The following is a 26,310-nucleotide window of genomic DNA, read 5'->3' as shown; positions in this document are numbered from 1 at the left end:
GCTTTCTGTGATTTCTGGGTTGGCTGCAGCTGGCATAAAGTAATTTGAACCTGGGAAATTGACAGACATACCCATGAATGTAATGGGCAGTGAGGAACCATAACAGCGAGAGGTAGGTGTAAAAGTGGGCTTAGTACTTTTCATTTCCCAGCCACAAAACACTGTGTGAAAGGGCAGTGCATGTTTTCCAATAGTAAGTAAATAAATTGGTAAAAACACTGTTTTTGTGTTGGTTAAAATTTAAATAAACAGTTAAAACACAGTCAGGATCCACATGTAAAGCAATCACAAGCCACAGTGCATCTCTCTAAAACCAATGTTTCCTTACTCACCCAGGTGCAGTCAACCTTCACATCCAACTCTTGCTTCCGCCACCATCCCCTGTCCTTCAGAGGGAAACACTGCAAGCCCTGTACTTTTCTCCTGCCGCCATCTCCTTAGTGGAAGCCCACCTAGTGTGGTTGGTCGCTGTTCCTTCTCAAACTCTCAGGAAAAACGACCTTGCTCCATGCCTGCTGTCAGCTTGTTTTTCTCAGGGTCACTTCACAACCGCCTGCTTACTTTTCACAGCACTGGCTCTCCAATGATTCTGACATTTCTTAATTTTCTTTCTTTTCTTTCTCACTTTACCTCTGGCTCATTTCTCTCTTGATCTCCTCTCTATCCTGCTTAGACCCTTTTACGGAAACTGGCTGAACAGTGTGCATCTGCATATGAATGCAGGTCCAGCTAGTCTCTCCATCAACACCCCAGGGCCGCTTGATCATGCTACTTTGTGAACCTGTGCCTAGCCCGCAGCCCAAGCGCACGGTTTTAATTTTAAAACTGTGCAATGCCATGGACCCCAAATACACTTTACCACACTTCCTTCCTTTACATATTTCACTATCCATATTACTAACCGAGAATGGTAAACCGGATGGCATGGACGCAGGTAACCGGATGGCATGGACGCAGGTACACGGCGATGGGACCATGAGACGTACTGTGCAGGCGCGTACAGCTCAACTAACGGAAATAGCAGCAGGCGTCACCGCTGAACCGCTGAATGCTTTACACCAAATTCAAACACAATACAGCTCAACGATACACACACGAGCCCACCTGGATAAGATCAATGAACGCAGGCGCCTACAACGCGCGTCTGAAACTGCGGAAGCAAAGCAGGCACGGGTTCAAAACGAATGAGCTCGACTGACGGATATACTAACACGAGCCCGCCTGGATAAACAACGCGCCCATAGCTAACGACATAGCCACACAGAAAAGATACTTCTGCACTGCACCCCAGAGTCAAACGTAACACACTACGGGGTCCACAAAGGTCCACAAAGATAGTACGGAATATATAAGAGCACACCCATTGAAAAAAAATCAATTGTGTAAAAGCACATAGTACACACAAATCATGTGCTCTCAGCGCATATAAAGCGTAAAAGGACAATACGGAGAATAGAGACCCAAAGGCATTGGAGAGAAAAAAAGGCAGATAAGAGATTATGAAAGCAGTGGAATTCGAAAAGCTCAAACAAACGATGGCACGATACACATGCAGAGAATGGTACAGAATATGAAAGCAGTGAAATTCGAAAGTATTGTAGCGTCCCAGCCAGGTTGAGGGCTTTTTGGTTTTAAGTGACTGTTAGGTCCGATTGAGGGAAGGCGGAGTACAGCACGGAGGACTGATAGCAGGGTATTGATTTGATGCGGTAGGGGGGGCGTTGGAGAGGGTGCTAGAAAGTTGTGTTTGGGGTTAGGAAGTCAGCGATTGTTCAAGTAAAACTTTTGTGACACTTTATCATGTCAGTCACTACAGTATCAAAGAAAAGATAGAAACGATTGCATTACCGCAAACAAAAGGTGACTAATCATCAGAACCAGGTGTAATTGAAAAAATACCAGGACAAATTGAGGTCTGAAAAAAAGAGTAGACAACAAAGTCTTTTCGCATTCGCATCATTCAATGGACAAAACGTGGATTTACACAATAATGGACCATATGCTATGACAATCTGTGGTCCCACAACAGTTAAAGGAACGACAAGTTCAATTTCAAAGAGTACACAATTCGGTCGGGTGTATATTGATGATCTCGGAGAAGTGATGCAAATTTTAACAGGCAAAAAGAAAGGGGATGTATATATTCCGCGAATAACATTACACACCAAAGGAGATCGTGATATGCCATTCGTAGTAAAATGTTTACAGTTTGCCGTGAGAATAGCTTTTGCTATGAAAATCAATAAATCACAGAGACAAACAGAAAAACACGGATTATTTATTACAGAAACAATATTCACTCACAGGCAGTTATATGTTGCGTTGTCACAATGTGTCTCCAAAAAATATTGTTTTTAATGAAGCTTTAAAGTAAAAGTGAAAATAATGAAATTGAAACAATTCCAAAAAAAAAAAAAAATGTAAAATTGTATATCCAATTAACCAAACACAGGGGTTGGCAAGCGAAGCGAGCAGGGGGCGAAGCCCCCTAGTATCATATCTGTAGTGCTGCTGTACATTTTTCCAGCAATGCACTTTGATCCTGAGTACCAAAAAGTAAAATAGACAATATCATTTAAATTTTTTTTTTTTTTCAGAGTCACAGTTTAAGTGCCAGTAGCAAGAACTTGGCTAACTATATACAGTACAATTAAAAGTGATAAAGCATACCATTTATTACCCTAAAGGTACAAAAAAAAAAAACCAAAACATTTCTTGTGTGTACAAGATCTTTTTTGTGTGCATGTCTTCAATGTTGCCATAACCCTTTCAGCGAAACAAGCCTCTACAGCTCAGAATTTGGTTCTAGTAACGTTCAGAAACAAAGTACTGATGTCAGGTTGCACACATACAAACGATGCCTTTATGTGAAAAACCCAGCTTAAAATATGCATTCAAGAATACCATGTAAACTTTTCAATAAGCTACATAATTAAACAACCCAGAAACACTATCACATATGTACACAAAAAGTTCTTGTGAGTTTTTTTTTTTTTGGTCTTGTACAGTGGGTACGGAAAGCATTCAAACCCCCTTCAATTTTTCACTCTTTGTCATATTGCAGCCATTTGCTAAAATCATTTAAATTAATTTTTTCCCTCATTAATGTACACACAGCACCCCATATTGACAGACAAAAAAAAGAATTTTTGAAATTGTTGCAGATTTATTAAAAAAGAAAAACTGAAATATCACATGGTCCTAAGAATTCAGACCCTTTGCTCAGTATTTAGTAGAAGCACCCTTTTGAGCTAATACAGCCATGAGTCTTCTTGGGAAAGATGCAACAAGTTTTTCACACCTGGATTTGGGGATCCTCTGCCATTCCTCCTTGCAGATCCTCTCCAGTTCTGTCAGGTTGGATGGTAAACGGTGAACAGCCATTTTTAGGTCTCTCCAGAGATGCTCATTTGGGTTTAAATCAGGGCTCTGGCTGGGCCATTCAAGAACAGTCATAGAGTTGTCGTGAAGCCACTCCTTCGTTATTTTAGCTGTGTGCTTAGGGTCATTGTCTTGTTGGAAGGTAAACCTTCGGCCCAGTCTGAGGTCCTTAGCACTCTGGAGAAGGTTTTTGTCCAGGATATCCCTGTACTTGGCCGCATTCATCTTTCCCTCGATTGCAACCAGTCGTCCTGTCCCTGCAGCTGAAAAACACCCCCACAGCATGATGCTGCCACCGCCATGCTTCACTGTGGGGACTGTATTGGACAAGTGATGAGCAGTGCCTGGTTGTCTCCACACATACCGCTTAGAATTAAGGCCAAAAAGTTCCATCTTGGTCTCATCAGACCAGAGAATCTTATTTCTCACCATCTCAGAGTCCTTCAGGTGTCTTTTAGCAAACTCCATGCGGGCTGTCATGTGTCTTGCACTGAGGTATGTGTGGAGAAAACTAGGCACTGCTCATCACTAAACTCTCTTGGGACCTCTGTTAACGGGACAACACGCCGAAGAGCATCCCGAAGTGCGATCACCACATCTGTTTAAGACTATTTATCTGTTGCCGGGGCAACAGCAGGCTCACAGCCCTACTGGGAAGCAATCGCGCTTCGGGACGCACTTCAGTGTGATGTTCCCGTTGGGTGGGGGGATCCCAAAAGAGTTCTGAAACCTCACAATATGAACTGGCATTCAGGCACTAGGGCACCCCAAATTTACCCACTCTGCAGACTCAGTATCCAGCCAGGCTGGAGGAGCCCGAGGAGGAAAATCTGAGGCAGTGGTGGAGCAGCAGCACGTGGGGCAGAGGCAGAAGATACCTGTTGTTCAAGTTGGCAGATAAATCAAGTTTGGCTTTGAATGTAGCCACTTTATGGGGCCGACAAGTGAACATTGGGATTTTTGATATGTTTCAAACGTTAGCAGAGGTTGTTAAAGATACCAAGCTAAGGCCTTCTTTCTCCCAGCTGGTGTATGATCACCTATCTCAGCTTTCAATAGAGTTTGAGCATTATTCCCAACTACAAAAGACCCCTGAAATGGGAAGGAATGGATCTGTGACCCATTTGTGAATAAGCCAGGTGAATCAACTTTGTCTGTACTTGAAGAAGATTAACTGCTTGAGGCTGCAAATGATGGTGGCCTTAAAAGTATGTTTGAGACAACTTCAAATCTCCATACGTTTTGGATTAAAGTCAAGGCGGAATATCCTGAGGTTGCCACAAAAGCACTGAAAAGTCTGCTTTCATTTCCAACATCCTATCTTTGTAAGGCAGTGTCTTCTGCAATGACAGCAACCAAAACGAGATTACGGAGTAGACTGAACATAAGCAACACACTTTGTGTGTCACTGTCTTCCATTGTCCCCAAATGGGATCGTCTGGTTGCAGCAACACAAACTCAGGGCTCCCACTGATTCTACATTATGGTAAATTGTATAATTTCTATTACGATATTATAACTTAATAATAATAGAAATGCAATGTAAATTGTGTACAAAAATGCCCTACGAACCCGCCCCGAATCCTCAACCCTAAAACCGGTCCTTGGAAAAATTTGCTTCTAGTAAAGTGATCCTTGCTGTCGAAAAGTTTGGGGACCACTGCTGTAGATTATACTGTTTTAACACATACTCCAGAAGATTGGGTTGGCTTATTAAGGATAGTTTTAAAGTGACATTTGACAAATAGACATTTTTATGTTGTCTTTGACAATGAATTATTAAAGAAATTACATCTCACTTGTGGGATACCATAGGGTTCTATTTAAAACCCTCTACAGTAAGTGTTACCACTTTGTGATAAAATGACAAAGAATGGAATTAATTTTCTCAGTTACATTGATGACACACAGTTGTGTACATCTGTCTCGCCTGAAGATCAAGATTCTGTAAGTAAGATAATTAGGTGCATGTTAGATATCACTCAATGAATGCTTTAATTTTTTTCAATTAAACTAGGGGGCCCCCTGCTCGCTTTGCTCGCCAACCCCGCCGCCTGCGCTATACGCCAGCAACTTCACGTCTCTGTCACTCGTGTATGTGGATTTCATTTTCACCAAACAACAAACCTTAATTCTTGTGAATAGGCCTCTTCATTGGGAAGAAACACTATGTTTCAGTCTCTGACTTAAAGTTTAAAGCCAAACAATATCTACATAATTCTGTCATATCACCTATGTCCATATATTCGATCTCCTTTTGATTTTACCTTTTCATCAGTATTGCTTTGAATTTTGATTCCGTGTTTGGAATTACATTGTGACACCGCAATGTATAACTGCCCATGAGTGAATATTGTTTCTTTCTCTCTACAAGAAATGTCTGACCAATAGTATTCACAGAAATGAGAAATGACTGAACTGTGTGCGTGGTTATGTGGGCAGGACTTTTCCAAATCTCTTTGCATAAGCTCTTGACTCATGGGATTTCACTTTCACCAAACAACAAATCTTTTAATTCTCACGGCTACGCCTCTTCATTGGGAAGAAACACTACTTTTTTTTCCCCCTGATGGCAAAACGAATTAGACGATCTACAAGTCTCCTAAAGTTTAAATCCAAACAATAAAGTCGATCTCTTTTTGCTGTTCCTTTATTTCACCAAGTAATAATTTCCATTTGTTTGCGCTAATGCGACCTTTAGTATCCTTTTTTTGAGACTTTCAAATTTTCGTACCTCCATTATCTCTAACCTGCTCTGCATGTGTACCACGCCAATGTTTTTGAATTCTTTACAACATTCTACTTTGTCATTTACTCTTTGTCTTTTATTTCCGGCCCTGGGCGTGGTTAAATCTCTTGGCACAAAGACTTGTCTCATGGGACGTGAAAGTGTCTCTCTGAGAAAATCACGTCTTGTCTCCTTCCAAGATTTTTTTAATAGAGAGATACAAAATTGAGGATAGTGGATTTTGCCAAAAGGATGCACATGGCTGTGGTGAATACGTATTTTAAGAAGAGGGAGGAACATAGGGTTACGTACAAGAGTGGAGGAAGATGCACACAGGTAGATTACATCCTATGCAGAAGAGTTGATCTGAAGGAGACTGAAGACTGCAAAGTGGTGGAAGGGGAAAGTGTAGTTAAGCAGCATAGGATGCTGGTCTGTAGGATGACGTTGGAGATCAAGAAGATGAAGAGAGTGCGGGCAGAGCCAAGGATCAAATGGTGGAAGTTGAAAAGGAAGACTGCAAGTTTGAGTTTAGGGAGGAGGCGAGTCAGGCACTGGGTAGCAGTGAAGAGTTACCAGACAGTTGGGAAGCCACAGCAGATGTAGTAAGGGCGACAGCAAGAATGGTGCTTGGCGTGACATCTGGAAAGAGGAAGGAGGAAAAAGAAACCTGGTGGCGGAATGAGGAAATACAGGAGAGTATACAGAGGAAGAGGATGGCAAAGAAGAAGTGGGATAGTCAGAGAGATGCAGAAAGTAGACAAGAGTACAAGGAGATAAGGCACAAGATGAAGAGAGAGGTGACGAAGGCTAAAGCAAAGGCGTATGATGAATTGTATGAGAGGTTGGACACTAAGGAGGGAGAAAAGGACCTGTACCGATTGGCTAGACAGAGGGACTGAGCTGGAAAGATGTGCAGCAGGTTAGGGTGATAAAGGAAAAATATGGAAACATACTCAAGCAAGGAGAGTGTGTTGAGCAGATGGAAAGAGTACTTTGAGTAGCTGATGAATGAAGAAAACAAGAGAGAGAAGAGGTTGGATGATGTGGAGATTGTGAATCAGGAAGTGCAACGGATAAGCAAGGAGGAAGTAAGGACAGATATGAAGAGGATGAAAAATGGAAAGGCTGTTGGTCCAAATGAAATACCTGTGGAAGCATGGAGGTGTTTAGGAGAGATGGCAGTGGAGTTTTTAACCAGATTGTTTAATGGGATCTTGGAAAGTGAGAGGATGCCCGAGGAGTGGAGAAGAATTGTACTGGTGCCGATATTTAAGAATAAGGGGGATGTGCAGGACTGTAGTAATTACAGGGGAATAAAATTGATGAGCCACAGCATGAAGTTATGGGAAAGAGTAGTGGAAGCTAGGTTAAGAAGTGAGGTGATGATTAGTGAGCAGCAGTATGGTTTCATGCCAAGAACCAGCACCACAGATGCAATGTTTGCTCTGAGGATGTTGGTGGAGAGGTTTAGAGCTGCCAGGGAAGAGGAAGAGAGGAAGGTCTAAGCAAAGGTTTATGGATGTTGTGAGACAGGACATGCAGGTGATGGGTGTAACAGAACAAGATGCAGAGGACAGAAAGATATGGAAGAAGATGATCCGCTACTGCAACCCCTAACGGGAGCAGCCGAAAGAAGAAGACAATGACTTTTAAGTCATATAAGCAAAATATTAATTTTATTGAGTACAGAGTATTCTTCTACAAACAACTAAAGGAAAGGTAGAACACAACCTATTCAAAGCATCAAACTCACTTCTGATACTTGATGGGTTTGTGGCAGCAGACAAATTATTAAGTCCAAGTACTCTGACTTCTTTTTGCATTTTTCTCTCTCTTTTTTTTTTTTTTTAAATCATTTTGCATCTTGTACAGGTGTGAAAATCTATGCATCTAATGGAATGAAACCCCCAATACATTTTGTTAAGCATTGTTATTTGTAATAATGACTGAGAAAATCTTTACTTGTGATTGTTTAGAGAATAGAAAAAGTTCTTGACACAGCAGGTTTTAATGGGGATCAACATTAAACAAAACGCAAACAATATTGAAACGTTAAAAATGAGGGGAAAGGCAGGTCTTCAGTTCAAAAGCTTAATTTAGTAACAAGCTCCCCAGCCCTTCACAAGATGATTTTCCCCCAGAAGTGGTTTATTTAAAAATATGTTAAACAAAATTCATGTGTTTAGTATATTAAGAGCATGCAACTTGATAGCACACATAAAAAAAAAATCATGCTACATGAATAAATTCAGGGTTTTTTTTTTAATTTTTGGCTGGTGTATTCCTATCCTGTTACAAAGAAGAACACATTTTAAATTAAATATACAATTTTAAAGCATTACCACATTAAAGTTAGGTATTCTGACAAGATTACATACTATTCTAGAACAATATATCTAATTACAAATTTCAGGAGAGATTTGAAGTCTTACTTATAGGAAATTGTGCTTACATCAATCTGAATTATAAGAGACAACAGGAAAGCAAGGAAAAACAGCTGATGCTGGGTTTCATATCTTTGTTTCAGTCCCAATTGGCCAAAGTTTTTCTCTGTTGCAACATATCTCGGCAAGCAAAAACAGAGAATGGTAATGTTCTCAAAATCTCAGCATTTCCTTCCCCTTGATGGGTAACTACTTTTGAATTTTTATCAGTATTTTAGAACTAAAATGTTAAACAATAACTGAACGGAGTTTGGCAGTACAAGGCAATAGTCTACAGGAAGCACTTGAAAACATACATCTATGTAGCCGCAAGAATTTTAATCACACATCTGCATATTTTTCATCAATAATTTAAAGACAAGATATTCAGATGTCAATTTTTGATTATGAGTCCTATTACAAATATAAAGGTTCACTGAGCACAAAGGTCAGATTAAATACCAATCTCTGTGTTTTGGATGTTGTAACTGTATATCCCCAGTCTTCTATGAAGAATTCTCACAAACTCAAAACTGACTCCATAATTAAAAAACACTAAGTATGACAGTGAGTCAAGTGATTTTGTGATTAATTGTAACAGACTGACATTTTGTCTCAGGGATATGATTTAAAATTCATTTTGATTAAATAAAAGGAAACAATTCAAAATACCATGAATGAAGAACAATACTTTTACCATGTGTTCCTAAGCAAACTACACTTCCAATAACTACCTAATACATCACAAAAGAAACTGAATTACTGAATAGCTAGTATGTCTGGTCCATGAAAGAAATAATGATTAAATGAGTTAGGTAAAACTTTATATTAATCTGGCTTATCAAGAATGCAAAATATAGAACAAGCCTGTCAAACTCACTACCATTGGTGGGCCGCTTCGACTGCCATACGTGCGTCAGCGGGACGTACTGTAACAAATACTATTATACTATTATACAAAATTACTGTAGCTTTCTTTCCAATATTGAAAACTTTAAAAAATGTAACACTTAAAGTTTAAAGAAAAGCAATTTATTTCCATGCAGTCTCCATACAACAGTATAGAATTAGAGTCTTAGCCTCTTAGCTAGATCCTTATTATATTATATTCATTGCTTATATAGGAGCCTTCCAGTGTGAGATTTATTTATTTTGTCCCGACACTTGGCATCTCTTGTTAGTAACCAGTTTGTCAATATCAGGCTTGAAATCTTGTGCAGCTGCAACTTTTATGAGGGATCAGAGGTGCTCGACGGTAAGTGTTGAGCGATGTGAGGTTTTGGTAGCTTTCATTAACGAAAACAATTGCTCACAAAGGTAAGTGCTTCCGAACATTGACAGTACTCTCAATGCCAACTTACGGATCTGCACATACAAGGGTGGCAGGTAAGCATACAAGCCTGGCACACCAACTTCGTTGTATTTTGCCTTCAGAATAGAATCTGTCTGCACTTCAATCAATTCCATTTAGATATTCTCAGGCGCATTCTCAACATTGTAAGAGAACAGCGCAATGCCCTGTTTGTGTGAACTGAAATCACGAAAATGCTCACTGAATTCATTGCTCAGTAATTCAAGTTGGAAAACAAATCCTCCAAAAATCAAATTTTACTTTACTAAGTTTACTTCAAAGTTTATATTGTAAAATAAGCTGATATGCAAAAAGCCACCTGACCTACAACAATTTTACAAACTCAAAATCACAAAAATATGTTAATAAACAACTCACCAACTTCTCACGTCCACTAACTGTTCGTTACAATACTAGCACAAAATTACATGAAACTAGAGCAAAAAAACGTGAAAATATGCGGGCTATTACTACTCGTGATGGTCAGTTCTGCCCAGTGGCCAGTCTCAGCAGCCCAGTTAGTAGTGTAGCCTTAGCAGGGGCGGCTCTAGGCTTGTGGCGCTCCTCGGCAGAGAAAGAATCGGTGGCCCCTTCGCCTGGCAATGTCAATACGGTATCTTATGCACGGCGGATGGCCACATCCGTTGCGGATACTGCATAGCCGCCTCGTGCTCATGACACGCTTCTATATACGCGTGTCCGTAACTTGAAAACCAAGTGGCGGCCCATGATATTCTCATTATGGCAAAACATTATAATACTACATATAGCTTACTGCTCCGACTCTAGCGACATTTGTAAGTACAGCGTACTAATTAACAAGAAACAGAATGTTTTTCGGCCACATTGCCATCAGCTGTGTTGTTATTTTCTCTTTCTGTTTTATATTCAATATATATTAATTATATATTCAATATATTAATTATTAAATAACACCGAAGATGCAGAATGATTCAATCACAAACGATAGTAATCATTATGTACAAGTTCAGTGCTAACTAGGATCTGTCATGCGGGCCGCACAGATTTCTGTTGTGGGCCGCGTGTTTGACATGCCTGATATAGAACATATTGCATAACAAATGTTTAAACCCACAGGACTATCTATGTTTCATCTCTAAACCTTTGTGGTGATATTCTGGAGGAACAGAAATATATATTTTATGAAGGGAAATATAGTATCCTAAGTCATTAAAAAATTGCAATTTCAATAACTAACCATGAAAAACACTAAATTATTCAAGCAATGAAGAAAACAGAAAATGACAAAATATGCAAAAGAAAAGGCAGCTAAATATGCATACAATTGTACAATACAACAGCTGTATTTAAAACAGAAAAAAAAGAAAATGCAGTGATGGCAGAGAAAACTTTTTAATCTCATACTTTGATGCAGAACATCCATATTACTAAACGAGAATGGTAAACCGGATGGACGCAGGGACATCCGGCCATGGGCCGTGGACGCAAAAGACGTACTGCGCAGGCGCCCCACAAATCCCCCCCCTCCAAGCGACGGAAACCGGATGGAATGCAACGTAAAATAAGAAATGAGGCGCCGCGCCCATAGCACACAGAAAAAAGGAGTCAGACGCCAGCGCCGCACGAAGGCCATTGCACACGAAACGGGACACACACAAAGAAGAGGATTGAGACCCATGACACACAAAGCCCCCCTCCAGTAACTGAAATAAGAAATGAGGCGACGCGCCCCTAGAACACCAAAAACAAAGGAGTCACACGCAAGCGCCACATAGCACACGAAACGGTTCGCACACAAAAAAGACGATTCAGACCCACGACACACAAACACCCCCTCCACTAACAGAAATAAAAAGTCAGGCAACAAGCCCCTAGCACACAAAAAAAAAAGAAGACGCGAGCGCCGCACAAAGCCCATTGAACACGAAACGGGACAGACTACGGACATAGCACACGAAACGTTCACAAAAAGGACGATTCAGACCCACGACCACACTAACATAAATAAGAAATGACACACAAAGCCCCATTTCTGAACGAACCGTCTGTATTAATCATACGTCATCTCAACACATTCACACTATGCAGCATAGGTGGATCTCATTACAATGAGGCACTATTAACCGTTCAACCGCAGAAAAGGCTCCATATTAACAGTGAGTGCGATCCTCCTTATTACTTATCCATATTTATAACGCTGAAGAACAAACAAGTCATGAATTCACGATCACGGGTACAAAACGATACGGCTCAGATAATGGGACCAAACACACGAACCTGCCTGAAAAAACAAAATACACGTCGGCTACAGCGCGCTTCTGAAACTCCGAAAGAAAAAATGTCTCGGCTCCAAAAATGCAAAGCTCAACTAACACAGTTACAGAGACGAGCCCAAATGGACAGACACAATGAATGTAGACGCATGCAGCGCGCGTCTCAAAGTGCTGCATCGAAACAGGAACGGGTTCAAAACGAAACACCTCGCGTCTCAGACATACAAAAACGCCAGCGAAGAGACAACACAAATAAACGCAGACGTCTACAACGCGCATCTGAAATACCGGAAAACAAGCAGACAAGGCTCCAAAAAGAGAAAGCTCAACTGACCGACATACAAAAACGGGCAAGGCTCAATACAAACAATGCACGCCGTAAACTACAACGGGCTTCTCACACAGCAGAGGCAAATCGATTACAGCTCCAAAACAACACGTCCCCAATACTGGACATACAATGACGCGCCTCTCAAACGGCACAAGCAAAACATACACGTCACGGACATCAACGACAGACACCTGCTAAACACTTGCGCCAGTTAGCTGACAACGCGTTCAATAATGAGTCCACTATTCATGAAAATTCATTGGGATTAATGAATGTCATTTGCAATCATTGTCATTCACTTAACTTCCCTGAAGAAACAATTGGCAATACAACTAATGACTTTACACGTTGTTGTCAAAGGGTCAAGTTAGACTGCCTCCTATACATGAATATCCTGAATATCTACGGAAGCTTCTAACTAACGATGTACCTGAAAGTAAAAACTTTATGAACTGCATTACATCCTACAATAGTTCATTTGCTTTTGCATCTACCGGAGTAAATATCAGGCCACCAAAAGGCAATGGCCCATATTGCTTTCGCGTATGTGGACAAATATTACATCGCATTGGAACAGTGCACCCTCAAACAAATGAAGAACGCAAATATGCACAAATCTACATCTTAGATCCAGATGACGCAATCTATCAATGCATGAACCTTCCTAAAAACAAACAATGCACGGAGCTTATAATGAGAAACGTCACTCATATCATACACAATCACCCATTAGCTAAGTCTATAAAAATGCTACATGAGGTTGAAAAGGAGGCCAAAACAAAAGCAACAGCAAAAGGTGTAGCAGCAACTGCAATTGCTTTAGTCTTGATAAAGCTTAGCTATTGTTCCACATGCCATACACTCAGCTATTGTTCAGTCCACCTTAAAATACGCAAACAATTGGCATTGCTTTCAAAAGATACAGTTAGTACAAAACATGTGATGTCCAGATCCAGAATATAACAATTGGTTATTACAACTGGGAGATGGAACACTCACCAATACAGATGGACTTCACCCAGATATTATTACAATTCCTCAAGCCTTTATCTGCGACGACTTAGTTACAGAGATATTTGAAACAGCAATCTCATTGGACCAAATACCCCTTTTAACACAACGCACTATATTATGTCCAAAAAATATTAATGTGGATCACATAAATAACCAAATCATTGCATTACTTCCTGGAGAGACACAGCTCTTTCTAAGCTCTGACAAAGTTGACTCTGATGACGACAATGACCATCTTCATTTCCGCTTAGAATATTTAAACACTGCTAACCCAGCCGGATTACCACAACACAATCTTAGCCTTAAAAACGGTACAATAATCATGCTATTAAGAAACCTTAACACTAAACAGGGCTTATGCAATGGCACACGTATGGTCATCAACACCATGACACACAATGTTATTCAAGCGACAGTTCTTACAGGATCACATGCTAACAATACTGTTCTGATTCCTAGAATTGACCTTACAGGTTCTGACCTGGAATTACCTTTTACACTTAAACGACGACAGTTCCCCATTAAACCTGCATTTGCCATGACCATAAACAAATCACAAGTACAAACCATGGACAAGGTTGGCATCTACCTCTCTCAACCCGTTTTTGGACATGGACAACTTTATGTGGCCTTCTCACGAGTTCGACGTTCATCTGACGTTAAAGTTAAGGTTATAAATGATCCATGCCAAGGAAAATTCATTCAAGGACAAGACACCATCTTTACTACTAATGTTGTGTACAAAGAAATTTTCCAATAAACCTTTACACTGTGCCACACACTTTATTGTTTGCTTTCTATATGCATCATCTAAACCTTCACACTATGCTATATCTCATTCATACATTTTATGCTCTTTGTCATTTCCCAACACCAGGGGTTGGCGAGCAAAGCGAGCAGGGGGCGGAGCCCCCTAGTAAAATAAGATTGAGTTTTTGAAGTGAACACAAGACTCTTGACCAATGAATAAGGTGGAGAGGCAGATCTTCAAATCTAAATGTTAATCTCATGTGACTTGTGTTTCCTGTTTATGATGCATCTATTTCACAATATCTCAGTAGAGAAAAGCCAAGCAAAATGACACCTTTTATTGGCTAACTAGAAAGATTACAATATGCAAGCTTTCGAGGCAACTCAGGCCCCTTCTTCAGGCAAGATGTAATCATCATCATCTTGCCTGAAGAAGGGGCCTGAGTTGCCTCGAAAGCTTGCATATTGTAATCTTTCTAGTTAGCCAATAAAAGGTGTCATTTTGCTTGGCTTTTCTCTACATTCATAATGGCTAACACGGTACAGCACCCTAGTACTACAATATCTCAGCAAAAAAATGCATGCATTTTTCAAGTTTTGAGCATACGACTTGGTAACTAAAATGTTGATTGTGCTACACAAATAACAAAAGATTTTTTTCACTATGTTTTTTTTCCACATTGTTTGCTGTTGTACATCATTTGTTATAACTGGGTTTTATTATGTCATAAAATTTATCGCCACTCTGCTTGAAAACATGAGATTAAAAAAAATTCTCAGGCATCACTACAAACTACATGGGGTAAATCAGTCTATCCATATATTCATCCATTCATTCTTCAAATCAAAAATTAGCACAATGCAGGATCAACCTCCGGATGGGGCTCCTAGCACAGCAAAACTAAAAACAAAACAAAACAAAAAAAACAACACGAAGCATTCGGCAATTGTGAAAAAATGTCAATGACGGGCACCCTAATAAATACGTAACACCTGCACACGTGCTCAGCTTTGGGATGGTTGCACATGTGAGGACTATACAACGATTTGGGGTGTCGACACATCTCGAGAAATATAATGTTCCACTGTCAAAAGGGATAAACGTCCAGTTAAGATAATAATGGCAAAAACGTCGATCGAAAGATTGGAAACCACGGCTTTCCACTTCCCCTTATCATTTCAACGTTTCTTTTTGCTCACATTCGTTCAATGCTGACCAATGTTTTATATCATTACCCCAAGAACAAATGGTATTTTACTTGACAAAAAGAACAGACCCATACTATAAAAAGGAGAGAACAACATGCAATATGAATAATCTGAAACCTGCATGTAATGGCGCTATCATTTAATACTTCGTTAAGAACATTTGATCTTAAAGAAGAGAAGTCAAAGGATTTGTCTGGATCGTTATAATTGAATGGCACATTACAATATACACTTATTAACCCAAATTTACAATGCAGTCATATCATTAAACACGAAAACATCTACAAACTGGTTGGATTGCAGTTAGAACTGAACTTTCATTGCGGAATACTTCACGGTTTTAAAACAAGTAGTTCATAAAATAAACATTACGTATACATTTGAACATAATGTAGAATAAAACAAATATTTACGTTATATTTTAAAAAGCTCTTGACCCTGTCACGGCTTGCAACAAGACGGGACTCTCAACTGTTGATTCCAGAGCTCATTTTTCGAAATAGTTGAACATACCGTTGCTACTTTTTACTTCTCCCTCGCACATAAGCTAGATCAATTTAAAGCGACACATAGTTCGGTTCTCAATCGTTTAAAATACTACTGTAGACCGCCCTTCAGCTCACCTTGCACAGGCTTATTATTTTAATCCCTTAAAACATATTCATAAAATTAAGGCCTCTCTTTCCCCATTTCCACCATACAATCACATAACACACCGAGCCCAACACCAATCCTCAACTTACCGCCAACTAGACACCGCAGAGAGCCCCCACTTGCAGCCTTCAGCGTTCTGAAGAGCGCCGCCATGTTTGCGACTAGACGACTCCGCCTCCTGTACGTCAGTGTCACGCGTCACACCACCTTGAGCTGCTAAGAAGGAAAACGCTGAGCTACTCTTCTGGGTTAACCGTCGTAGTACTTCATTATTTTATTGATACTTTTACAACGTATTTACTATAATTTTTGGTCGTCCCTAAATAAAACTATTAGAACCGGACCAGCCACACCAGTCATATTGTACTACAGGTGAGAAACTGCGAGGTCTAATATTAAACATCTATTTTAATGTCTTTCTTTACCTTATTACTTGTATCATATAGAATAGAAAACTCCGTATGTGGCGAGTACAGTTCCAGTTGCAGTTTGTGTTTGTCGTGTTAAATTAGTTGTAAAGCCGATTGGGACACTAGAGGAAGCTGAGTGGAAACGTGACCTGAGTCATGGTCTGTCATTGTTTGGCTAGATGGCAAGTTAGCGAAAACTGCACTTCTCTTTTAAAATTTTACCAAACTGCTTGCAAAAAACGTATACTTTGTTGGAACGGCATGAGGTCTGATATTAGTATTTTATGCTAATACAACACGGGGTTACAGCCCAAGGTTGGGAGACGCCAATTAAATTAGTAATGCAGAAGATGTAACATCCCGGGGTTTGGGATTCAATAAACTGATGAAGAGGGCCCAGAACATAAGGAGTTGTTTGATCCAGAGCTCATACGCGTAATAGTATCGCAAAGAGCACATGTCTTGAAGGTTCAAGGTGAATTATTGAGTACCAGTTAGCATTCGGGTGGGATTTTTTGAAATCGCCTGTAATAGAGAACTTTAATGTTGCAGATGTTTGATTAAGATGTGTATAAAATTGTCTTCACGTGCTCGGTTTTTAATAATGAGTTACTATTAAGAGCATGACAAAGCAAAATTCGCCAATTGACTATCCTTCTTGTTTGTCTTATTTTCTGTGAACCACTGTAAGGCATAGAATTGATGACATTCATATCCCGTATAATATGCGATGCTTTAACAGAAAGCCTTTAAACTGTTTTTCTATACTTCGGATTATACAAAACTAAACAATAATTATTGTCCGAATATGTATTTTTCTGGAAGGTTTATGCAAGCAGCTTTCGTTTTGATTCTCGTGAAGTGCTTTGAATATATGAAAAGCTATTGACGAAATATGTACTAATTACTTTTATGAGGGGACTATATAAATGTAAAAAAATATTATTACTGTATTAGTTAAGAAACTGATGGGCATAATTTTAACCAAATCCAATTTTTCCAGGTTTGTGCATTGGAATGAGTGACTTGGGAGTGCAGGCTGGTGAGAATGTGGTGCTAATCTGGGGAGCACCATCTTCACCTGAGGCACTGCAGCGTCTACAACAACTTTTAGAAGATGCAGTCGGAGCAGATGGGAAAGTTTTTGTTGAAAATGTGGAGGGGCTTTCTCTTGGTGAGTAATTTTATTAGTCAGGGTGTAAACTATATAGGGTGGTACATTTAGAAGTAGCATTCATTGATCACATATAGGAGAGACAGAAGTTACTCTTCCATTTCAGTATGTTACAAAGATAAATAATGAAGTGTTCAATGAAAACATTGCCATTTACTCAAACAAAATTTCTGACGTACTGTATATGTGATAAATATCTTGGAACTGTTTATATTCTGTTTAATTGTAACAAAATTCTGCAGACACTAAACAGGTCACTGCCAAACACATTGAATGTGTGTTGTAGATTCTTGTTTTATCTATGGATATTCTTTCATTTTTTGGACATCAAATTTATTTGTCATTGGTCAAGGGGGAGGTGCAAAAATATAATAATGCCAATTCTTAAGCATCACTGAGGAGTCTACTTTATTCTGCTACTAGTCAGTGTTCTGAAAATATACAGTATACAAGTCCAAAAAATACAGTACCTTATGATCAGTATTTCTTTATGCAGCTTGCATTGTGCTATATTTCTCATGCACAAGGTAAAGGAGAGAGCTAAGTGACAAATGCTGGCATGCTTATATACAACACCTTTATCAGCCTTTCTGCTCTTGAATCTGTGTATATTGATAGCATGTTGATTTTTTTCTGAAGTAAACTTAGCCACCACAAAAATAAATAGTTAATTTAGCTTTACTTAACTACTTGTGTCTTGGATTCATGTTTCAATTTAATTAACAATGGGGACAGAGGTATAATGAAACAGAGTAAAAATTTAGGAAACAGTTAAGATTGGGCAGTAATTGTTCTGTAACTGTGTATCTCATTACAGTGTACACATCTAAGCAGAACTAATTGGGGCTGGTTGCATTGGTCTTTTTCTTTAGTTTATTTTAAAATCAACTTTTAATTTCATAAAAAAGAGAAAGCTTTTTTCTGCAGATCATGCAGGTATTGATTGAACATGCACAGTGAAGAGCAATTTACATAATATTTTTATTATTATTATTTGACTGACAATTTTGTCCCAGGCATCTTACAACATTTGAGAGATACAATTGGCTACATTTCTTTTGTTTTTCCAATTGAAGCACAGGCAAGTGAAGTGAATTACCCCAATTAGACTTTGATATTAGTGGGATTTGAATCCACAGTCTCAGAGTTGGAAGTCCAAAGACTTAACCAATACACCACAGTCTTTCAACTAGTGTAATTTTTTTCCTAAGCAAATTACAATTTGATGCCCACCTGCTATACTTGTACCCACCCACATCTGAGATGAAGAAGTAAACATGACTTTTTAATACTTTCAAGCTTAACTTCAAGCTTTAAAGTTAATTTAATAAGGAAGCACCTCTTAAATTTTTGCAATCCCTTTTCACATGTGACCATTAAGGTTGTGTTCAAAGTATTAATATGGCAATGTTTTGTGAATAATGCCTTGGCAATCTGTGAATCGATGCAGTGATTGATTTATCAATTTTTACAAATATTATATATTTTGTATGAAGCATGCACATATGAGGAAATAATGCTTTAAAATATGAGTGTAACATTTACAACATCGGGGAGGTAACAAATCTGGCACTTTCAAAGCATGAGCTGCTAAATAGCTCTCTTGTCTTCTTGGAAGTGTTCATGCGATGTGAACTTGAATGTGTGTTTGTTGGTGCATGATAAAAAGCATGCAGAGAGTTCCCAAAAATGAAGCAGTCAGACCATCTCCATCTGTCTATAATTTCCTTGCTTGTTTGACCACTTCTTTAACATGCCATGTTGCTCTATCCATTTTATGTGCGATGAGTGCATTTCTTTGTACTTCTTTGGTGTTTGAGTTTGCTGTGCAAGCTGCTGCCCTCAATTTGTAAACCTAATGTTAATGTTTCCTATATTGTAACATGTGTACTTGAACTTGCATGTGTGTTCTGATTGTTTACATTTTTTATCCTTTCTTTTTTTTTGCCATAATTGTAAGGTAGGGTAATTTGTAGGGCTTTTACCCTTAATCTGTACAGCACACAACATACCCTGAACACAATGCACTTACTATTGTTGCTTTCAGTATTACATTCGAAAAACTCCCTTACAGTTCTTTGCCATTTTCTTCTGGTCTTGTTGATTGCGGATGCCATCTTGGTCATTGAAATATCAGGTAGTGAATTCCACACCTACATGGCGGGTGTGGAATTTTATGAAAAATGCAGCAATAGATTCTACCATGTTTTTACATATAAGAAAATGGAAAATATTTTTTTAATTTATTATTTTATTTTGGATAGTCTTTTCAGCTAGTGAAAAGATTGTTGTTTTTTTTTTTGTAGTTTTTCATCTCGGGCTTGTTAATTATTGAAGTTTTTGAGAATGTTTTTTCATTAATAGTTTTAGTTCTTCATTGTTGTTTATGGTAATAACTTTGGATGGCACAGTAGTTAGCGCTGCTGCATCACAGCTCAGATCACATTTTTAGCAGCAATATTGGTCCAGCATATTTTAATGCTTCCCTAGCCCTCTGGGACTATTAAAACACTTTTGCCCTGCTATAATACACTCAAAACTAGTTCAGATTCTTCTTTCCCATAGACTTCAATGCATTTCACTGAATTCTGTAAAGTTCACAAACATTTCAGTGGTTTTTCCAACTCGTGGCAAACTCCGCAGGTTTTGCTCATCACTAGTCTTCATACAAAGAGCCTGGCAGCAAACATTGCGCCTCATAAAACACCAGCTTAGCCAGTTGAACTAAGTCGTTATGTATTTAAAGTATTTTATACTTTATTTTTATGTTTATTTTAAATATAAAGTATCTATATTACAGTATAATTAAATTATTACTTTTAAGGTATATATCACAGTATAATCTGTGTACATACACATTTCAGACTGAATACAGTGCTTCTGTTGACACAGCTTCATAGGTTAACACTTAGTAATTTGACTTATGTTTCTTTTCATAAGGATCATTTTAATCAACTAATGCAATAATAATAAATACATTTTATTTATATAGCACCTTTCCCATGCTTAATGTGCTTCACAGAAGTTCAAAATGAACAACAGAGAAAAAACAAAAAAAAGATAGAAACAGGAAACCCTGCCAAGACAGCCTGAAAGCAAGCCAGACAATAATTAGAACAACAGACAATAAACCAGAATAAAATAAAAAATTCAAATGCTAGAAGAAAGTCCTGAACAAATGACATATTTTTTGATACAAAAAAAAAATCATCCCGAGCAACTGGGCAGGTGGACAAACTGAAAGAAATGCATTTTAAGTTGTTTTTTAAGGAATGAATTGGGTCAGCTTATATTAGCTTTATTTTATTATTGTGCAAAAAAAATATCAGTAATCACTTGTTAAGTTCCTAAAATACAATATTAGGGATGGAGAATTTAAGAAACATAACCTTTAGTTGTTTCTGACAAATCAGAGGTCAGTACTTAACAATTTAAGACCAAACAAATTGTGGTATTTCAAAGCATGCAGTTCCTGGAGTGGGTATGCCAAGTATAAAAGCTGAAAACCCCATGCCTAGAGATACCAAACATCATTTTATCCATATGTGTCAATAGTCTACTGTAATTTAAGAATTTACTTTGATTTTGATAGGTCTACTGTTATCCAATCATGCCATGTTACTACTGTTAGCAGTGGCTGAGATCCAAGGTCTTGCTGTACTTCATAGCAGTATTAGTGTGTGACCCTGACAAGATGGTACAATCCTTTGGGGGACCACAGATTAAAAAATTTGCAAACTCCTGCTGCAAACTGTTTACATTTAGACAAATGATACTTGCATCAAAATGTTATACTGCAAACTAAGAGAATGCATTTAGAGCAAAGAAGATACAGCTACTTTGTTTTCTTAGCCTCCAAAGTTTCACTTAGACGTTTCTTAGTCATATATTTTAGTAATACTTATTTAAAAACTAAGTTTTATTAATTTAATTAATTAATTAGAATTAATTTAACAACAATGTTTAGAATATGGCCTGAGTTTTTAAGAACATCAACCTCGACAGGGCTGTTGTAATTTGAAAACTACTAGTTTTTGGCAGTATATTGAGGATTAGTTTATGGAGGCAGACATCTTTTGAAAAAGGAGCAGGTGTTATTATTTTGAATCGAATTCAATCCAATCACAAATTGTTAGGTACAAATTGAAAATCAAATTGAATTTACAAGTCACCATTATTACACTGCTCTAGTAGCGGAACAACCACTTTTCACCATGTGTGTTACTTTTTCAAGACGTAACAGACAGCTTCCTGATGTGATAAAACCTTGGTAAAAATGATACATGAAAATTTCTACCAGTGTCTCATTTCTACTTGTGTACTGTAGTGTGCACCACAAGTATTAGCATTCTTGTAATTTATTTTTTTGGAGATTTTTTAACTGTGTGTTTCAATTTTTGGAGAAGTCCTTACATTAAAGTGAGATATGACCAATTAGACAAGGTCTGCCTGTGACGATGTGAGTTTGCTGCATGCTCCCGTCTGCTGTCCGGGAGCCCTTAAACCCAACACCGTTGGTAATGTTACTGATGAGCTAAGCAGTGAGGCAACAACATAACAAGGGGATGGTGCAAAAGTGTCAATTGCTTTTATTCAAAAACAGAACAAAACAGTGTTCAAATAAATAAAGTGCAGTGCCTTCCAAAAAGAGTAATTCTTTAAATAAATAATCTATTAAAACAAACGTGAAACTGGGAGGTTAAAATCCATTAGAAAAATATCTTCTAAAAAACAACGAGGTTAAAATAATGCTGGAAGCATTCCTTTTTTAAAAAAACAACAACAAGAAGCCCCGGTGTCTCCTTTCCTCTGGCGGCTCCCCTGCTGCACCCTTCTGGGCCCTGCAACTGGAGAATCGCCCTCTCAGCAGCTGGCCTTCTCTCCACTGTCCCAACTGTTCGGTTCGCCTTACCGATCCCTGGCTACGGTAGGCCCCGCCAAACAGTGACTTGGGATTCCCCAACTACCAGGGCTCTCACGCTGGAGAAATCCACGTCCCAAGTCCCGACTCCCACTACCTTCCACGGCCATACTCAGAGAGTCATCCGCCCTTCACCACTGGTCACTCCCACTACAAGATCACTCAGCGGGAGCGACCACTACTACTACTCCTGGGTGTCGGCCCAACACCCAGGCTTCCTGTACAGCTGCATGCGCGGGCATGCACGCGCTCGCTCGCTCTCCCACACCGGCTTTCTCTCTCCACTTCCTGCTTTCTCCTGCAACCTCCGTTTGTTCTCGTTCTTTTTTCTTTCTTTTTTCCTATTTCCTTAGCCGCCTTTCGCTTCAATTTTATCAAGAGGGCATGGCAGCTGTAGCAAATTAGCAGCCCCAGGAACAATCACGGATGTGGGCGGTCTCTCACCTGTGCACTTAGGTGAGAAACGCCCACATTACGAATCGCCCCGAGAACTGCTTCAGCCACACAACCACCACACCCCCTCACCAAGCCGCGAGCGCGGTGATTATTTATTTTAAAATGGGCCTCTGATGGGAGCTGGGGACCCGCTATACCACACTGCCTGATAATCAGTACTTACCATACATCTTCAATTATGCTTCCCAAAAATAGTTGATTTGTTTCAATCGAGTTCATGATATTTGTATCCCCAAATTCCATCTGCTGGTAAAGTTAATTGAAATGTTCTACAACACCACAAAAATGTTTATGCCCTGCAGAATCTGTCTGCTGTAGCTTGTCCTCGAATAGGATTACACACTGCTTATCAATTTTTCCACAAAAGAGTGTCTTGTGCAATCTATTAAAGTTTTATCATTAAAAAATTTAATTTTAATTTCTAAAAAGAAAATGTATTCATATGTCACAACCTTAAATACAAAGAGCAGGGCAAAGTTCCAAATGTAGGGACTTGGTTTATTAACCTCATTTTGTAGGAACCCCGAATCCTGTGATGAACTATCATCAACAATGGTAGCTGTCATGTTTGGGGCACTTGGAAACATGAATAAAAGTCGAGTTGAAAAAAAAAAATCCCCTCTATCTTCCCAGATGCTGAGTTATGTATAGTTGGCCCCTAAAAAGTTGCAGCTGAAACAGCAAGTCTCTTCTCAAAGGACAAATGGTGTCAATTTCCCATGCCTGTACTAGAATGGGGGAAGTTATCCATATGGTAAATATAGTATTTACAATATCACACATAAAAAGAAGGCAATGAACAACATTTACAAACCAGACACAAATATCACTAACTTTACATAAATAGTGCTTTTAAATTCAGATTCTTTACTTGAAAATTTTCTTTTTTTTGCAGTGGGCTAAACATTTCAGTTTTGAAAACTGGAAAAAAATCTTCTGACAGCCTCACAATTGCACTTAGAAGTGGAATTCTAAAGTTGTTGCAAAGTTAAAATACAATATTTTAACAACTTTGCAGTATTGATTTACTGATGATAATCAGCATTGACAAATCGATCCCAACTTAGACTCACCTCCCTGAGTCTGCTCTTGAGAGAAAAGGCAAACCACTTTATATACATTTAAAAAATTTTTCTCTACTGTACCAGGCATGCAAGAACATGAAGACGGGAATTATTAAAGTATGCTTTTATTTAACATACATTCTTTGTAACAATCTCATATTTAACAAACAATAATTTAAGTCTACATTTCCCAGCTGAAATAGTTTACCTCTGAGGCGCAGTGGCAAAAGACTGAAGAATCTAATCCCCCTAAGTCCCTTCTTTATGCACTAGTGTTCTTTTAACTTTCCTGACCATGTCTTCTATAGTACTTTTTATTTTGTATTTTTTAGGTGTTCGCGGTCCCAGCTTATGTATAAAGAGTTCTTTTTTAAAAGCTATATTTCATGGCCCATTCTATCTTTTATGTTTAACATTTGCTATTTTTGTCACAAGGCTTCAAGGTCTAAAAGCTTATCTCCCCCTAAACCACTGCTCACATTTTCAGTTTCTTAAGTAGCATATGCACATGTGCAAATTGACATCTGTAAGGTCATTTTACGAACGTCAGTAAGCACCTTAGTACCAATTTGCCAAACAAATGGTTTAACCCATTTGTCTTCCTAGAAGATGATGCTAGACTGCTTCCTAGTTTGCTTTTTATTTTTTTTTCTGAGATGTTGAATTGCAGTTCTTGAAGTCGATTGTGCTCTCCTTAATAAGAGTTCACATGTACAACTTTGCAATTAGGAGGGATTCATTATAAATTGTGCATCATTATATTGGTAGCAGTCGATAGTTACATTTATATATAAAAAAAAAAAAAAAAAAAGTATTGAATCTAATATCTAGTTTATTTCTTACTATAGTGTGCTAATATGATGGCACATTAAGTATGCACCACAGAAGCAAGACTGCTTGCTGAAAACACTGTTCAGTTAAGTGTTTAAAGTGTTTGCGGTACTGTATAGTCATTTTTTATCAATGAATGTTTGTGAAAACAAAATAGTTGTACAAAGCACTTGTTGTTGTTTAGCTGGTGGAAAGTTAAAATGTGTAATACGAGTTTCCTTAGTCATTTTAAAGGGTACAGACAAGTGTGCTGTCTAATTTAGCTCTAAATGGGTAAAGCTTGCATAATGAACACCAGTAGTTCCCAAGTGGTTTTAATTAAAGAACACTTTTCAACGTGGTATTAAAAAAATGGAAACCTGAACATTTTTGTTTGTCAGATAAAACAAATTAAAAAAAATCAAGAATATTTTATCAAAAATACAAAAAATATCAAAATGAGTAAAACAAAATTAATATAAATTGATATAAATTGTTCATTAAAGTGAAGTATTAAACTTCTTTCTTTTTTGTACTCATTTAAATTTGGCTTATTTGTGAATTGCTGAATTCTAGTATCGGGATTAGCATCCAACTTGCTTCTTTATTGTGTTTTTGTCGCAGTGTAGACAGAAAATCTGCTTTCACATAAACACGTGGTACTGAATGGTAGCAAACAATAAATTTCCTTTTTGAATAAATTTGGGTATTTTTCTTTTTAAGTCGCATCAAAACTCATTTAAAAAAAAAAATTCTTCCGATCTTGTGTTTAACTGGCTGTCTGATGTCAGGTTAATGAAATTTTCGAATTCTGAAGTATGTAGTTCTACCGTTTTTCCTTTAACATGGAAAGGTTTGAAAAACTCAGTAGTTACTGTTATAATTCAGAAAATGAAAATATTAATTTAATGCTACAATTATTGTTTTAGAAGAAAAATTTCCTTTTGAATTATATTGCCAATTTCATGGTTTGATTCCTGAGTAAAGTCATTTAAAGATGGAAAAGGATCCATATTATAATATTTTCAACAGCCAGGATCCATGATTGTAACTTTAGTAATAATGATTGTAATTCATTTTTTATGTTGAAAATTTTTTTTTCCCTTGAAGAGAGAGAGAAATGTAATTTAAGTTTGTGAATATATCTGTGAGATAAAGTGTTTGGCTCAACCATGAAACAGTTGTAATGTGTAAAACACTGCTAGTGGAAATTTATCATCCATATTACTAACCGAAGGTTGTAAACCAGATATGGACGCAGGGCGCATCGAGGCGCACACGCACTGCCGCACTGCACAGAAAACACAGAAACGAGAAGGTTGTATACCGGATGTCACGCACACTGCAACGAGCCCGTCACCTGTAAACTAGACTTG

General features: G+C 38.2%; 2 protein-coding genes across 4 annotated transcripts in view; one reads left to right on the top strand and one right to left on the bottom strand.

Annotated features, from left to right (window-relative positions):
* coq9 (coenzyme Q9 homolog (S. cerevisiae)) overlaps positions 1-16,299 on the bottom strand; it is a 48,404-nt gene extending 32,105 nt beyond the window's left edge. The window contains exon 1 of the mRNA XM_028809898.2: positions 16,189-16,299. Coding sequence (XP_028665731.1) covers positions 16,189-16,252 — 64 coding nt within the window. The 5' untranslated portion in view covers positions 16,253-16,299. The remainder of the gene's footprint in view (positions 1-16,188) is intronic.
* A 17-nt stretch (positions 16,300-16,316) lies between these two features.
* Positions 16,317-26,310, top strand: part of ciapin1 (cytokine induced apoptosis inhibitor 1) — a 91,561-nt gene continuing 81,567 nt past the window's right edge. For 2 of the 3 annotated variants that reach the window (XM_028809897.2, XM_051931837.1), the window contains exons 1-2: positions 16,880-16,919; positions 17,513-17,683. In XM_028809897.2, coding sequence (XP_028665730.2) covers positions 16,895-16,919; positions 17,513-17,683 — 196 coding nt within the window. In that variant the 5' untranslated portion in view covers positions 16,880-16,894. Of the gene's footprint in view, positions 16,472-16,879; positions 16,920-17,512; positions 17,684-26,310 lie in introns of those variants that run through there. The other variant, XM_051931838.1, reaches the window with a different exon arrangement.

Source organism: Erpetoichthys calabaricus, chromosome 9 (genome assembly GCF_900747795.2).
Source record: "Erpetoichthys calabaricus chromosome 9, fErpCal1.3, whole genome shotgun sequence".
NCBI classification, from domain to species: domain Eukaryota; kingdom Metazoa; phylum Chordata; class Cladistia; order Polypteriformes; family Polypteridae; genus Erpetoichthys; species Erpetoichthys calabaricus.
This window is presented reverse-complemented; position numbering and strand designations above follow the sequence as displayed.